This window comes from Cataglyphis hispanica, chromosome 18 (genome assembly GCF_021464435.1).
Source record: "Cataglyphis hispanica isolate Lineage 1 chromosome 18, ULB_Chis1_1.0, whole genome shotgun sequence".
NCBI lineage: Eukaryota > Metazoa > Arthropoda > Insecta > Hymenoptera > Formicidae > Cataglyphis > Cataglyphis hispanica.
In genome coordinates this window covers 3,552,330-3,567,684 of record NC_065971.1, presented here as the reverse complement: position 1 = coordinate 3,567,684, position 15,355 = coordinate 3,552,330, and the positions used below count along the sequence as shown (strand labels likewise).

The 15,355-nt window shown below is 43.8% G+C and overlaps 2 protein-coding genes and 1 pseudogene across 4 annotated transcripts in view; 2 read left to right on the top strand and 1 right to left on the bottom strand.

Annotated features, from left to right (window-relative positions):
* The window catches only part of LOC126856191 (INO80 complex subunit D), a 424,295-nt gene that overhangs the window by 214,683 nt on the left and 194,257 nt on the right, over positions 1-15,355 (top strand). The window lies entirely within an intron of this gene.
* Positions 1-15,355, top strand: part of LOC126856199 (homeobox protein homothorax) — a 203,176-nt gene that overhangs the window by 79,901 nt on the left and 107,920 nt on the right. For 2 of the 3 annotated variants that reach the window (XM_050604488.1, XM_050604487.1), the window contains exons 6-7: positions 2,899-2,949; positions 9,547-13,437. In XM_050604488.1, the coding sequence (XP_050460445.1) occupies positions 2,899-2,949; positions 9,547-10,176 (681 nt within the window). In that variant the 3' untranslated portion in view covers positions 10,177-13,437. Of the gene's footprint in view, positions 1-2,898; positions 2,950-9,546; positions 13,438-15,355 lie in introns of those variants that run through there. The other variant, XM_050604490.1, reaches the window with a different exon arrangement.
* Positions 1,008-9,476, bottom strand: LOC126856210 (uncharacterized; annotated as a pseudogene).

Sequence of the window (15,355 nt, the reverse complement as noted above, 5' to 3'; positions counted from 1 at the left end):
ATAAAAGTCTTCGGTTCGTCATACTTATTTAGGACGCGAACGAATGGTCTTGGGTATTCGCAAAACATTTCGCGAGTAGCCGCCAGACTTTCGAAGCCCGCAGCATCCGCGAGGCGCGAATCCCCGCACTCATTTACGTGCGCATCCCGCGTATCTTGCACATACATCACGCATTCGTTGGTGCAGCATGCATCGCGCGTCACGGTGCGCAGTGGCGCTCGAATGGAAGCGACCGGAGTGAAGGGGAAGATAAAGAAAGAGAGAGAAGAAGCGCGCATATACGATGACGAAGAAACGAAAGAGAGTGAAAGGGGAGGCTTAAAGTGGGGGCACCCTTCGTCGCCGGGCGTTGCTTCCGACTACGTCGTCCCTGTCGGCTTATAAATAACACCATCTCCCTGTTTCTTCGTGCGTTTCTCAGTTTTTCTTCTGCCTCCGCTTCTTCCTCCTCCGGATCTCCTGCCTCCCGAGCTCGAGATACTCGACCGCCGCTCGCAAGCCTAATTAATAACACGTGATGAGCGATCGTGGCAAAACCTCCCGAGCCGAAAGATCACGAACGCAGTAAGAGAGCCGGCGAGAAATTGTAAGAGAGAGAGTGAGTGACGGGAGACGACCTGGACTAGACATCATGAGGGATTTCATTCGCGAATAGCTACGTCGTACAGACAACGTACCATTGTTGAAGATCTAAGTACCGAAAAGATAGCGAAAGTATTATTTATTTATATATCTTTTTTGACAAAATTATCATTTTTTTTTCGCAATTATTATAAAATATGTAAAAAAATAGATAATTCGAAAATAATTCGAAACATTTAATGCATATATAATTTTACGATTGATAAATGAGCTTTTATTTTGTGTTTTTTTTATAAGGAAAAAAATAAATTATTTCTATACGACTTCTACAATTTTGTATCGGAATGCGAAGGATATTCGCGATGCCCATTCGCGGGAGATCGGTTAACGATAAAAGCTGGCGCTGCATCGTGGTAACTAAGTCGTTATTGGTCGGTCGAGCAACAAAACCCGTCGGATATAGAGAACACGTTGTGTGTAACGTCGGTTGCGAGGTGGAGAAAGCGAGAAAGACGTCGTGGCGAATCGCGTCTCCTCGCACCATCTCGCGAGGGAGCACCCGGGTGTTTTGCGTTGTGTGTTCGTTACTGGACCGATACCATCTTCGCTTTTTTTCTCCCGCTCTATCTCTTCTTCCTCTCACTCTCTGTCGGCTCCGTCGCGTTCTTGTTCCTCTTCCTATCTACTCGCCTCTCTTCCCTCCCTTCCCCCTTTCTTCTTCTCCTTTTTCGCTGTCCGCACGCCGATGAGGAGGAGCCCTGAAGTGTCGAAGACCCGATACATATTCCTTCAACGCTCCGTCTTACAATGCGAAGGATTGTTCCGTTCTTCTGGCGATTTCGATTCTTTGCTATCATCGATAAATTCTACTATACTATAAGCGATTTGTAGAATATAGAGATATGATTCTTTCAAAATGCAGCAACATCTATACTTCATTTTTGACATGGGAGAAAGGAGACATTATCGCTATTTTATTCTCCATATTAGCCATATATCTTTATGAGCGGTATATATAAAACATAAATTTTTCAATAAGTGCATATTCCCATAATTTTCGATTTTGTTTTATTCGAAACGCGAAACGGCGTTTCCATCTATCGCGTACGAGCAACGAAATGCACTTCGCAAAAGTCGATATCTCTCCCGGCCTGCTTGTCGCTCGTATTGATGATGGTTACAAGCACGGGTGTTATGCCTGCCCTGTCTCGCTTAAGAGCATATCCTTTCTCGACGAAAAGACGACGAGGAGGTAGAAGGTGGGCAGGCTTCGGAGGAGTCCACTATCTCGGGCAGCACTCATCGCGACCGCTTCGTTATCGGCCGCGCGGAATCATAATGGACCATAATTGCATAAATATAATGTTAATTAACAATTAAGATTGCCGCTTTGCCTAATTGAATCGCCTCTTTCGCTGCCTCTCCGGTGAGGTGAGGAGGAGGAGGAGGAGGAGAGGAGAATAACATTGCCGCAACATACGATTTCCTTTTCGCGATGAGATTGCGTGGGGCAGGGAGGGGAAGGCAATATCGGGTGGTCTTTAACGTTAATGGCATATCAGAAAATTATACCGATGGTCCTGCCGGGGCTGCGCGCCTTTGATATCGCGCAATCACGTTTCAGAAGACAACTATCACACTTTTCGACTTCGCACAGACATACATTTCTCTCGAACTGATGTATCTAAGTATTTACATTTTTTTTTTTTAAACGTTACTACAGACGAGCGTGTTTGGAAACGTCAAGGTAAATTTCTCTTCGGAAATATGTTTCCCGCAATATTTTTTTTCTCGAAAACTTTTAAGTAAAGTTAAGAGTAGCCTTTCTCACTGTTAACGAACGTTTCGTGTTAGCGCTTTCCCCTCCCCTTCCTATAGGAGACTTACATGGTTGTTTACCCACGATATCAAGTACCGAATTCCACCCGACCGAGTTCAGATATGCAATTAGTGGAATGCAGATGCAATAATAATGAATTCCCGTTAATAACCATCGCGATATTTACCGGAAGAGATAGATGGAAGCGCGTGCAAATAAAAAGGTCGAATCCGCGCCGGAGACCGTGACGGTCTCTATCTGCGTTGTCGGGTTGCTGCCGTTGACGATGCAGCAGCGTGTGATTAAATCATGTCTGCTTCATGTTCCTTTTACTTTGTCCCCTCCTCCCTCCCTTGGCTCTTCTCGATCCCTCTCTGCAGTCTTTTCTTCGCCGCCTCTTCTTCCCCTGATCCGAACCAGCCTCCGATGCCTTTTTTCTGTCTCCCGCGTCCATCGAATGCATTTTTATTCAATTCTTTTTTTTTTTCTCGTTTCAGATGGTTCAAGCGATCCAAGTCCTCCGGTTTCACCTCCTCGAGCTCGAAAAGGTGAGTATTCTTCACGTCTGCATTACAAGGCTCATAACGTTATTAGCGATTCAATCCGAGACGATACGCATTATTAAAATCTATTTCTTTACTATCTAGATTTATTATTTAATTTCTTTTCATCTGTATTTTGTCTTTTTAATGTAATGAATAGATTTTTATATAATTATTATGATCTTCTCACATTTTATTCTTTGCAATTTTTACGCATATAGCTATGTATTTTATTTCCAATTAAAATTGATTTTGAAAATGATTCTGAAAGTACTTAAAAACTTGACGTGAAATTACATATAAGACCATAAGAAGCAGTTTTCTACTTAAGACTAGTGTACGACCGACTGGAAATTCTCGCGATCGGTCGTATTGTAAGAGATTACCGTGTTCGCTCGGCGATAAGTCGCCTTTAACACCTGAAAAACGACTGTTATGACTGCGAGGGCAATTTTCCGTAATTGCAGTGAAAGCTCGGAATCGCTTGGATCTACTACGGCGTATTCGTCGAGACTGCGACGCGAATCGACTCTAACGTAAGTGGAGTCATTTTGCTGTCCAACGCGACGACGAACGCGTTACCTCGTACACAGTCGTTTGCTCTGAAACGGCACAGTCTTGTTTCTCGTTTTTTTCTCTCTCCCTCTCTTTTTTCGTCCGTTGTGGTACGCCTCCCCTTCTTTCCGATCGGCAGCGAAATGACAATGCGTGCCGATACTTTACAAGGCAGCCAGTAATCGGTCAGAGCCACCAGCGGTGTGAAATTATACAGCCGCGTGAGCGGTGAAAGTGAGACATCTGTCAAGGGAAATTCTGTCGAGAGCGCGGGTTTTTCACCGGCAGGGCGAACGAGAGAGGAAATCTTTTCGATCGTTGTCACCGTGGTTTTCACGAGATTTTCGGAAAACGCGCTCTTCTTTCATCGCGCTGCAATATCGTCGATAAGACAGAGGAAAGATGACAGGTTTCTCTCGCTTTCGGTAGGGATTCTTCGACATGTTTTCTCTCTCTCTCTCTCTCTCTCTTCTTTCTCGAACGACTGCGCCCGCGGGATATGGAGGCGGGTCTGGTTTACCCAGGCGCTTTTTGCGGCGATATTTTATCATACAAAATAGCGGACACATCCATCGCATTTCCATCGAAATGGCAGCTGACGTGGCGGCAGCCATTGGCCGTTGCGCGCTCTCGAGATCTCTTCGTAATCCCTCGTTGCCAGCCAGCCGCTTGGCCGGTTTGATCGCGCGCAATTTTATAGCAATTTTCCTCATTTGCGGCGATTATATTATTATAATGCCGCACCACCCGCGGCGGATTCAACTATCGGCTCTTGGATGCGTCACTATCGGCATAGAGAGAGAGAGAGAGAGAATGTGTTAGTGTTCCACTAACAATAAAATCCATATTTGTCCGCGATGGGAAAATTGGCTTGGAGAGAGAGAGAGAGGGAGGGATTCCATCTTGGTATCACGATACAAAATAGAATACGTGTGTCTACGTAAAATAAAATCACATGGAATACACATATAAATTTCATAGCAATTCTGCACGAATACTCGAGTAGACATATCTTAACCTGGACGAGAAGGATCATTAAGCCAGCGAATAAATCACCGAAACGCGTCTGTGCCTTCGCGTTGGCTTATCTACATCGAGAGGCAAATGAATTTACTAATTGGAGCTTGCTTCAAATTACAGCTACGTTTCAGTCTATCGCGATAACGTTTATTACTCATTAGTCGTGCCTCTAAATTCGCCCTCGTTAATGGAAGCACACGATTAAAGAAATTAGCGGATGCTCTTCGCGGAAGATAATGCGGTTATATTCCTCGAACGCGCTGAAAACGATACTTCTCAGCGGTCGATTACGATATTTGGTAACGTGTAAATCGGACCTCGTCACATATGTCGAATCCGCCAAAGTCCGGAGACGAAACGCGGCTTGGCACGCTATCGATGGTAACAGAGATTGAAACGTTTCTGCTCTCCGGGGTCTTTTCTAGACAAGATGAGACGAGATGCGAGCGAGCGGAGCGGAATGTAGCGGGCGCGCGATGAAGAAGATTCCATAAATATCTGTGCTCGAAGGAGAGCGAGATGAAGAGAAGGAGAGAGAAGAGAGCGGCGCAGAGAGATTGAGAGAGAGAGAGAGAGAAAGAGAAAACCAATGGAGGGAGGCTCATGGTAGCCCGCGGTGCTGGGCCTCGTGCATTTAACATTTTCGAACCAATCGCGTATTAGCATAATTACGTTTTGCCGGGGCCCGGTGCGCGGAAGGAAGGTCCGGTCAGGCCCTCTTTTCTCTTCTTTCTCTCTCTCTCTCTCTCTTCTTCTTTCTCTGCCTTTGCGATATTTTCTGTCGGCACAGCACAGTCTCTCTCTTTTTCTCCCTTTCTATCCTTCCACTCTCGCTTCTCTCTTCTTTCATCGTCTCGCAGGACCCCGGACAAACCGCCTCGCGCGTACACCGGTTAGAGAGCGGTAAATTTCTTATGGGATATTATGGCGTACAGAGTGCATACCAACGGGATTCGTACTGGTACAACACACGGGCGACCTCCTCCTGCCCGCGGACGCGCTGCACGAAACTGGTTCTAAACCTATGCCAGCGCACGTCACGTCGCTCTTGCTAGAATATCCTTGTGTTCCAAGCACGCGTACATATGTACGTGCCTTATGTATTTTCGGACGTTTCATGGTGATCTTGTGATCTTGACAATTTTAGCCAAAACATCTGCGAGAATCAAGTATTAACGGGTTTCTAAAGTAAAATGTTCATTAACAGATATAATCTAAATTTATTTCAAAGTTTATTCGACAACGACAACTTTATGGACTATTAAGATTTTATTCAACGAAATACCGATTAATTTCACGACTGTAAAAAAAAATTTGGGGACGGATCTTTTGTCATCATCGATCGGCTCGTCATCGATATCGCGGTGGAAAGGGAAGGAAACGAGAGCACAACCGTTCGCCACGCACACCCGGTATACAGATATCCTGTGCGTGCCGTAAGGGTGGTCAGGTTGCGAATCGGGCCGCAAGAGAAGGAGACTGGAACAGACACCCCGAAACCTTCATTACCTTCGGCTTCAAAGGAGCCCATTGTGCCGTAAATGGGGTTCCCCGTGTTCCTTCTTTTCTACTCTCTCGCTCGTATGTACCTTGGATCCGCTCCATTCTTCGGCGTTTGCCTTTCCGAGAGTCCGTGAAGAGACAAGGCAGCGCGGAAGGGGCGGATATAAGATAGGGAGATGGGAAACGCTTTACCCGTTCTTTCCTTCGTTTACGTAAATTTTCGAGCAATTTCGAAGCCGAATGAAAGGAAACACGAGGTCCTCGAGTTTGTATAAATGTCGCGACACGAAGAATATTTCCTGTCGTTCTCTCTCGTGATAACAGAGGTAGCTAAAAAAGGGCGAAAAAGGGTTTAAATGCTCTGAATCGAAAACTGGTTTTGATGTAATCGTTTTTCGTGTTTGAAACGATATGTAAATGCACAAAACAATCACGCAATGTGATAAATAATCATTTTTTTAATAAATTAAGAAATAAACAAATTTTCTCAATTTACTTTATGTACATAATTTATGTATTTTGAAATAATGCTATTAATATACACGTTATATTTTCATATTATTCAAATAATTTGAATAGAATCAAAATCAAGATTCTTGAAGTAAATTTTATTGGCGACCTATATTTTGACTTGGATATAAAATTCTGATCTTTCTTTGGCGGTATTCTTGGCATGAGGAAGATTCTTAAAGGCACTTGTGAATGTATTTCGATAAGGCAACTCGGTGATTTTTTTTTATGCATTAAGTCAATCATATAAAAAGAGGCGTCTTTGTAACTTTGCATTCAAAAATTGTTAACATTCCAGTAAAATAAAAATAATCTCAGATTACAGTGATAGTGCTTGCATATATAAAACATTATTAAATAAATCTCGCACTTTTACATTTTATTAATAATATATCTTATTTTTTCTAAAATAATATTTATTAAAATTTTAATAATGTAATTCTCTTCAAATAATGACGCATAAATGCGATGATGATGATTGTTTTATTCACACGATCGATAAGTTAAGAAGGAAAACCGGAAGGAGACGCGAAATCACTCATTGATTTCGCATAGCTCTCCGTTCTCACGCGAGGACGTCGATGGAAATCGCATTATCAAAGCCGGTTAAATTTTCGATCGCGGCATTCTCACTGAAAGTTTAATACGGTCGATGATAAACCTCGTTCTGAAATTGAATCGTAATTTAACTTGCGTTGAAACATTAAATAGCCACATTCAGATCCCGAGGATTATTTTCGTATGGCATCCAATTACGGTCGCGGGGCGAAATTTGTTTCGCTCGTCTTCGCTCCGCCAGATAACGGACCACTTTGTCGTATCGCGCGCCACGAGATATCCCCGGACGACTATCTCTCCCCGAAAATATCGCATCTAATCACGTTGTCCTCTTGCTCTTTCGATGACCGCCAAAAGCGATCTTGGAAAAGGGAGACGCGAGCGATCGAGCGTCTCGTTTTATCGCCTGGGACGACCTCCCTGTATCCTGTATCAGTCTCCCTCCTGAGATCATCGTTCACGGTATAGGGTATAGGATGACGCGAGAGATTCAATGGTAGGATAGATTGCAAAAACTCGCGTGCTCCAAAGCGATCGTATCATATTTTGCATCGTAGTTGAAGTATCGAGCAGCTATTGATCTTATCGAAAAATGTTTCTTACGATAATTTCGAAATTATCAGCATCAGTTTAATCTTGTTTAAATTAATATTAATTTGAAAGTTTAATATTTCTCTGTAAATCCTCAATTTTTTAATTATTTTAATTCTTGAAAAAAAAAAAAAAATTATTATTTGTGACTTATTCTCACGAGTTGTTTTGCTTACACAAAACGCGACGAGACTGAAAAGATTAATACATTTTTAAAATTTAGAGTGCTATTTGTAATATATACCAAAACGAGACGAGGCCGTTGGGAGAGGGGGACGCAGACATTTTATTTCTTTTCTTCGCTGAGCATTGTCGCTCGGTTCGACTCGACTCCCGGCGGATCAAATTCTAACCAGTCTGGCATTATAGCCGCTGTCCTTCGGAGTCCTTCGTCTTCTCCCACCCGCCCTTAGAAGTCCCCGTATTAAAGAGAGTCTAGTCATCCAGAGCAAGGCATTGTATTACGTTGCATCGCGATGGTACGTCAGAGGCAAATAGTGCAGAAAAAAAACTCCGGTGAGAGAAGCGCGATCGAGAAGCATCAGAAATTATCGCATTATCGGTTCCGATGGGAAGCCTCTCAGAGGTTTTTTTTTCAGAGAGGTAAACGAACACGACGAATGTTTGTCGATCGATGCGAAATATATCGTCGTGCTGTGTAATGACTTTGCATAAAATTCGTAACGATATTATTGATCGCTTCTAATAATACCGTCATTGAAACACCTTTGATGAATTGAGCGAAAACGATTCAATAATCTATCTCTATCTTATCTAATATGCAAAACGTTTGATTAGAGAACATGTATTCACTATTACAATCGATTATTGCGAGCATCAAATCTGTTTTTCTATTTTTGTCTATCTTTATGAATGATGCACGATCATTTACACAGCTCGCTTCTTGCTATCCAGATCCTATGTTCGAGTTTCCAATACACATCGCTATTGGACGATGCCGCTTATGATGGCAAAGATGGCCGTCTTCTCTATTAATATATAAATGCCTAATAAGAATGTTATAAATGAGCGTTAGGGCGATATGGTGGTAGGCAAAGTAATGCTTGCAAGTTGTAGTAGCCCCGGGAGTGAAAGACGATGGGAGGAGAGGGTGTACGTTTGCGAGGGAACTGTCGTACACGGCTTCATAATACCTCGACTCGCCGCCGACGATTTACATATAACAAGATAACGATTTTTATTTGCTTTTGCTTATATAATACGTTTATTCTAAACGGAATCAAGAAGGCGAATCAGAGGCAGGAAGATAGGGCCGAGAGACGCGAGGGTAGGGCGAGGGCTGAAGGATGAGTTGAGAGAGGGGAACGGAGAGAGGATCGACTATCCTATAGGCCTGTCAGGCCTCATTTGCATACATAACATTCTGGTCGACTGGACACCGGTCAGACCTCCTCTCCATCTCCCTTTCTCTCATTCTCTTTCTCCGTTCATTCGTTGCATCGGTTTCTCTTCAGCTACCAGATCTCGACCATCTTCCACGACCTCGAGATGCGCGCTCTAGCCTCCTTCTCCTCCTCCTTCTCTTTCATCCTCGTATCGATATGCCGCGCTTGAGCCTGCTGTTGATCGCGTCTCTGTTTCTCTCCCTTTCTTTCTTTCTCTCTTTCTCATCGTACCTCTCGCGCGGTATGGTGAAATCGTAAGTCGATTGGATCCATTCGATGGAATCCGTCTATTAATCATTTCCGGCGGCATGGTTAATCAGCTGCCTTCGTTGGAAAGTATTTTTTGGAAAACTTATCTTCGTTCTCTGCGATAGAGCTCTATCTAATTGGTTCTTGAATTTACGACTAGTTAGCTTACGACTAACGAACGATTAATTTCTCTCTTTTTTTTGTATTCCAGGTACACGAACTCTGTGACAACTTCTGCCATCGATACATCAGCTGCCTAAAGGGCAAGATGCCGATCGACCTCGTCATCGACGACCGAGAAAGTTCGAAGCCACCCGAGCTGGGTAACGGTCTGGATGGCGGCGGCCCTAGAAGCACCGCCGACAGCACCAGTCATACAGACGGAGCCAGCACGCCGGACGTCGTGAGTACCTCACCATCGTCAACGTCTTACTATCCGCACGACGCGCTCACCCCCCACCACCATCACCATCACCACCACCACCACCATCACCACCAGAGCCAGAATAATAACAATATTAGTAATAATAATCACGCCGGGATCGGCAGTACCGCCACTACCACCCCCCTGCAACTGAGCAACCAAAACCAAAGCCAAAACCACCACCCTGCGCCGCAGTCGAACACCACCACTACTACTGCTATTACCCCAAGTAGCGCCGCCACAACTCCCAACTCCCTAAAGCGTACGCACCAACAGATGATGATGGCAGCCGCGGCGGCATCCGCGATGGCCACCTCGCCGCACGCAGCCGCATCCGCGCCCCCTGCGCACGCGCACGCGCACGCCGCCCTCGCCGCCTACCATAGCATTAGCTCGGCCGTTTATCCGTGCTCGTAATAGACTACGCCACTTCCGTGCCGATTTTGCGAGACCTTTTCTCTTTCTTCTCTGTTGTCCTTCCAGCGACATTATTATCCTCCTCTTATTTGCTTATCCTCGTAATTCTACTTCTTCTTCGCGCTCGCTTCCCGCTACCTTGTCTCGTTCGTGGATGTCAAGCTAGTATCGTGGAGCATCCTTGGTTCAATCGAATCTACGCGATTAAGATGGTAAGAAATTTGCATAAAATGTGTCGTTTCTTCAGGATTGATTTCGCTCGATCCCTTTGAAGGATGAATCGATCTCTCTTTCTCATTCTCTTACGACATCGGGAACGGTCTGTGTGCTGTGGTAGTTTAATCGTGACTGACAACAGCGAGCCAGGTCGGACGCGCTTGGCGCTCTCTCACTCGCTTTCGCATAGAGGTCATACACGCGTGGGAGTTTGAACATGCAAACCCGGGCCCGTGAGAATGGGCCTGCTGCTCTGTAGAGAGACAGTATTTAGTACCTGATCGATGACGAGACGCGAGTACGTGTGGGCAGCTGCTTCTTCTAATGCTCTGTTCTCGTTCTCGTTAACGACTTTCTTCGATTTTTTCAGAGGAAAGGGGACTACTTGATGTTTCGTGGGATATATTAGAATGTGTGCCGTACACGAGCAATAAAAGATCGCGCAGAGACTCGTATTGTTGGACTGGCGCTACTTGTTGAAACTCTCTCTTAGTATCTATAAGTTTCTATAAGTGTCTCGCACTGCTCCGCGAGGATGAATGCCGATCTTCTCTACGACACTTGACTGGCTTTGAGTTCATTCATTCTATCTTGTTTCTTTCTTCGTCTATATAAACTCTCTAGTTATTCGAGATTGTAGATTTTATTTGTTCGTCGCATTTTTTACATTTATTTTTGTTAAAATGTATCACTTGTGTTAAGTTTTCTTTGTATAGATGTTGTTGATATTGCGCGTACAAATGAAAAAAAAAAGGAGGGAGAAAATTGGACGATAGAGATTCGTTTTCGAGTCGTAAAAGTTCGTAGTGAAGTCGGATGCGTCGTCTTGGGTCCATCGCCTTCTCAGGTTTGCCAAATGTACTTGGCTTTGTTTCGCAACATTTTTTTCACGTAACTCTCGCGACGATTAAATTTGCGCGTAATTAGCTCGCGTGAGTTTTTGTCCGACTATGTTGTAGATCTGACGCGGACTCGATTACGTAAGGTCTCGTGCGTGTGGCGCGTAATAGAAGAATGTTTCTAAATCTGTTTCGAGCCAGACAGGCAACGGTCGTCCGTTGACATCGACCCTCACTCGATCCGCTTTCAAAACATATTCAGAGATATTCTCGTTCGAAACCGCCTTGGAAACCAGTCGTAATGGGCTATTATCGGTGCGTGAGCGCCGAACGAGAGCTCGCGGCTGGTTCGCAGCCTTATGCAACCAATCGTGCGTTTTGCTCTTCGTGCGGCCGGGACGCGGTCGGCCTCTTTCCATCTGCAGGCCCGGCAGTTATCGGAAATAACGAGATACGCGGTTCGCGCGCGCTCATCGGTAAACCGCTTCGAGAGCAAGGCATTCGTTCCATCTCGGAGCTTCTTTCCTCTCTCTCTCTCTCTCTCTCTCTCTCTCTCTCTCTCTCTTTTTCTTATTATCTTGCAGCCTTCTCTCCTGTCTCTCCCTCAGGGTCTCTCGCGGCACGCCACGACGCACGAGACAGACGTACAAGATACTTAAAAGAACGAGCATTAGTGAAGGAGGGCGCGTTCGCGATTTCCGCGCGACGATCAGCAAAGTAGGTCGCATCGAATAGCTAGAGATAGGGTAGATAGAGAGGCGCGAGAAAAATCGAGGTAGTAGTCTAACTGGTTTGAAAACATCTTTTTTTTCTTATGTCGGATATAGCGATCGAACGTAAGTGAGTCGGGAAAGAGGGTAAGAAGAGGGAGAGAGAAAGAGAGAGAGAGAGAGAGGGCAAGAGAACAACGCACGCGGGTTACTTCAAATGTCACGCAAACGTCACGAGACCGTATCAGGTGTATAACGACAGGGAGCAGAGACAGACGGTCAATTAATGCGCGATGTAGGGAAGACCCCGGGGTGCGAATAACCCGATATTGCATTTCATATACTCTCTTTTTTTCTCATTTTATTTTGCTATTTTTTTAAAAATATAAATACCGCAATTATTGACCGCGATTTATACGTGGAGCTCTATATAGGGGCGAGAGGAGCACGCGCGCCTTTGATAGCTAACCGGCCTCGATGCACCGCGCGCTGGATGATGATCGATACTATCGCGGTAGGCGTGTTTACGACAGGCATTATATCGTCTACGCGGCGTCTACTTTCCTGAGGTAGCTTCTCTTTCGTGGGCGTACACGCGCGCGGGTGACGTCGCAGCGCGTCTTCCTACGAGGTAGCAGTCGAGGCCATCGATTAATGGATTCGCTGAGCTAGATATTAATCGTGATCTGGATATACGTAATAGGATTAAGGCTCATACGCGTCACAAAAAAAAAAATGAATTTTGTGTCTATTTTTAAACCGAATGATTCGAGTTAGGGAACGCATGAAAGGCATAAAGAGCGAATGGAGTAGGATGACGTAATATGTGTGAATCGTGTTTAATGAGATAGATTGTAGTGTTTAATTTATTGTCTTTAATTTGAGGTTACCGGGAGTTGGCAAGTATACTATAAAACATATGACGACGAGACGAGACAGGAATTATGGAGATATACGACGAGCGAATGCGTGATCGTAGTAGACAAAGACTGCAGAATCTCTTTGACCGCGAAATTGCGTTCGCGGGTGTGCGATCGGGATCGAGTTTGCAACGCAAACGCAGAGCAAAAAGTCATATTTGAGATCGGTCGACGACGAAGATGCGAGAGCGAAGATGCAGCTAAAGTCGTGCGCAATCGAATTAGCCAGCTATTGTCACTAGGTCTCGGTACTCGTAACTAGGGAGTTGTGTGAGGTACTAGTCCTGATCGGCAGGGCGCGCGAGGTCCACCCCCCCAATCCCCCCGTACTTAATAACCCTTGTATCTTATATGAGAGAAACAAGTAGAAAGATGAATAATATTTCGAGGTCCTCGAAAGAGCGAGGAGAGATCTGGACTCTCCTGCTGGTGCCCCGCTATATCGCGAGAAGGATTTTTAGAAAATTCGCCGTCTTGATATTGATATGATTTTATTTCGGGTTCGGAATGTATACATGTATGCGTATATGTATGTACAAGCGAATCGTAGTCTGAAATCAACTGACAATGAGTGCAATTACGCTTATATAATACATGTTTATAATATAATTATATATATATATTATTATTATTAATGTAGTTATATTATAAACATACTATATATATATAAATATATATATATATATATATTCACATATATGTATTCATTTCTGTCAAATGAAAATATCGCGTATGCGTACTCGTGTATATCATTTTATAAAATGCATCTTACGAGAGCGCATGTATCTATTTTCATGACATATAAAATATGTCTTGAGGCTTCAGTTGGCGGAAGTAAATTTAAGAAATCCTCGATTTTAATGGCAGTTGCGTAAAATTGTATGCAGGGCACCAGACTGAAGGGGAACCACTAATCCGAACGCCGATTGAACGCGACAGCGATCTTCCCGCCAAGTTCGCTGTCGCGACTCGGCGCGAAACACAGTCGCAGGATGATGCAAGGGTGTACGGGGATTGGAAGGTGGACTTTGGCACCGGTCGATCGGAACCCTAGTTACGAGTGCCGAACCTAGGGCCGAGAGGAATACGAACCTCTCGGCTTTTGTTAGATTGGAAGAAAGAAACAAATACGATTCGCGGAAAAAAATATGAAAAAAATTAAAAAGAAAGAAGAAACAAGAATGAATGACAGTAGTCACATGAGAGCAAACATCGGAGCGCTTTACGCTACGATAAAGAAGTAATCTTTCAAGAATCGATTATTTCAGCGCGATTCCATTTTTATGTCTCATGTATAATTTTTTTTTTATATAATGTCAAATTTTTAATTTATGAATCGATATATTTTGCTTTGAACATTTGAATCGTTGATTTTAAATCGTTGACCAAAGTGTTAAAAATTTTTATGATTTAACAAACGATTTGTTTTAGACATTTTAAATCGTCCATAAAAGTGCTAAGATTTTTTATGACTTAACAAAGAACGATTCATTTTAAAGCTTATGCGTCATTGCCTCTTTTTTTTTAGATATCGCGCTTAAATGGTCGATTCATGACTATAATTTTATCATGGAGCATATTTGTATGTTTCGAAAAACTCACTGCGCATTTGCATGATGTGCAGACGAAGGAGATTAATTTCGCGATGGCGAAAGATTAAAACTAAAGAACGCAGAGAATAACGTGAATATTTAGTGCCATAAGTTGCAGCGTGCGCATACTCGCGCCGAGACTGTGTACTTAAATAGATACTAATCAAAGAAAATCGAGATTTTTTAGCATAAATCGGATGAGAAATATTCGGTATTTTTTAGTGCTCAAGCGTATAGGCACCGTTACCACATAATCAAAACTCGAGGAAATACGTTTTTTACCGTCTTTATTCTGTTCGAATTTAGATTTTTACGCTTTTTGTTTACGATCGGAAAACGGTATTCTCGCTAGAACGATCAATGTGATGTTTTGTCGCGTTTCAAATTTTATAATACTTTTTACATTGTCGCGGGCATATATATATTCTGTTCCTATATTTTCGCGAGTTTGCGAGAAACTCGACTCGGCGACGAATAACTCGGGGGATGATCGCCTCGTGCGACATCCGACGATTATTTTCGACGCGGTGCGAGATTGCGAGCTATGCGAGCGCGAGAAAAAAGGGGGCAGATTAGTTTTTATCAGGATTGCGCAACGCGACGATGCTCCCTTTTTCGATCTCGCACGCATCAAAGTCGCACGTTCGTTGATGATGCCGCGTGATATACATGTAGTTACGTTTTTGTTTCGTATTGTTTTTTTTTTTCTGTAATTGTTACAATGTTTACGGAATGCGTACATAAACAGAGATGACGCGTCGCGCCGCGACGCGACCCGAGAAATACAGAATGCGAACGGTAAGACGCGGAATAATGAAATATATCTCTCGATTTACATACACATACAATTATTTAGACGCTACTATACGGAACATGAGTGAAGAAACCGGTACCGCTCTGTT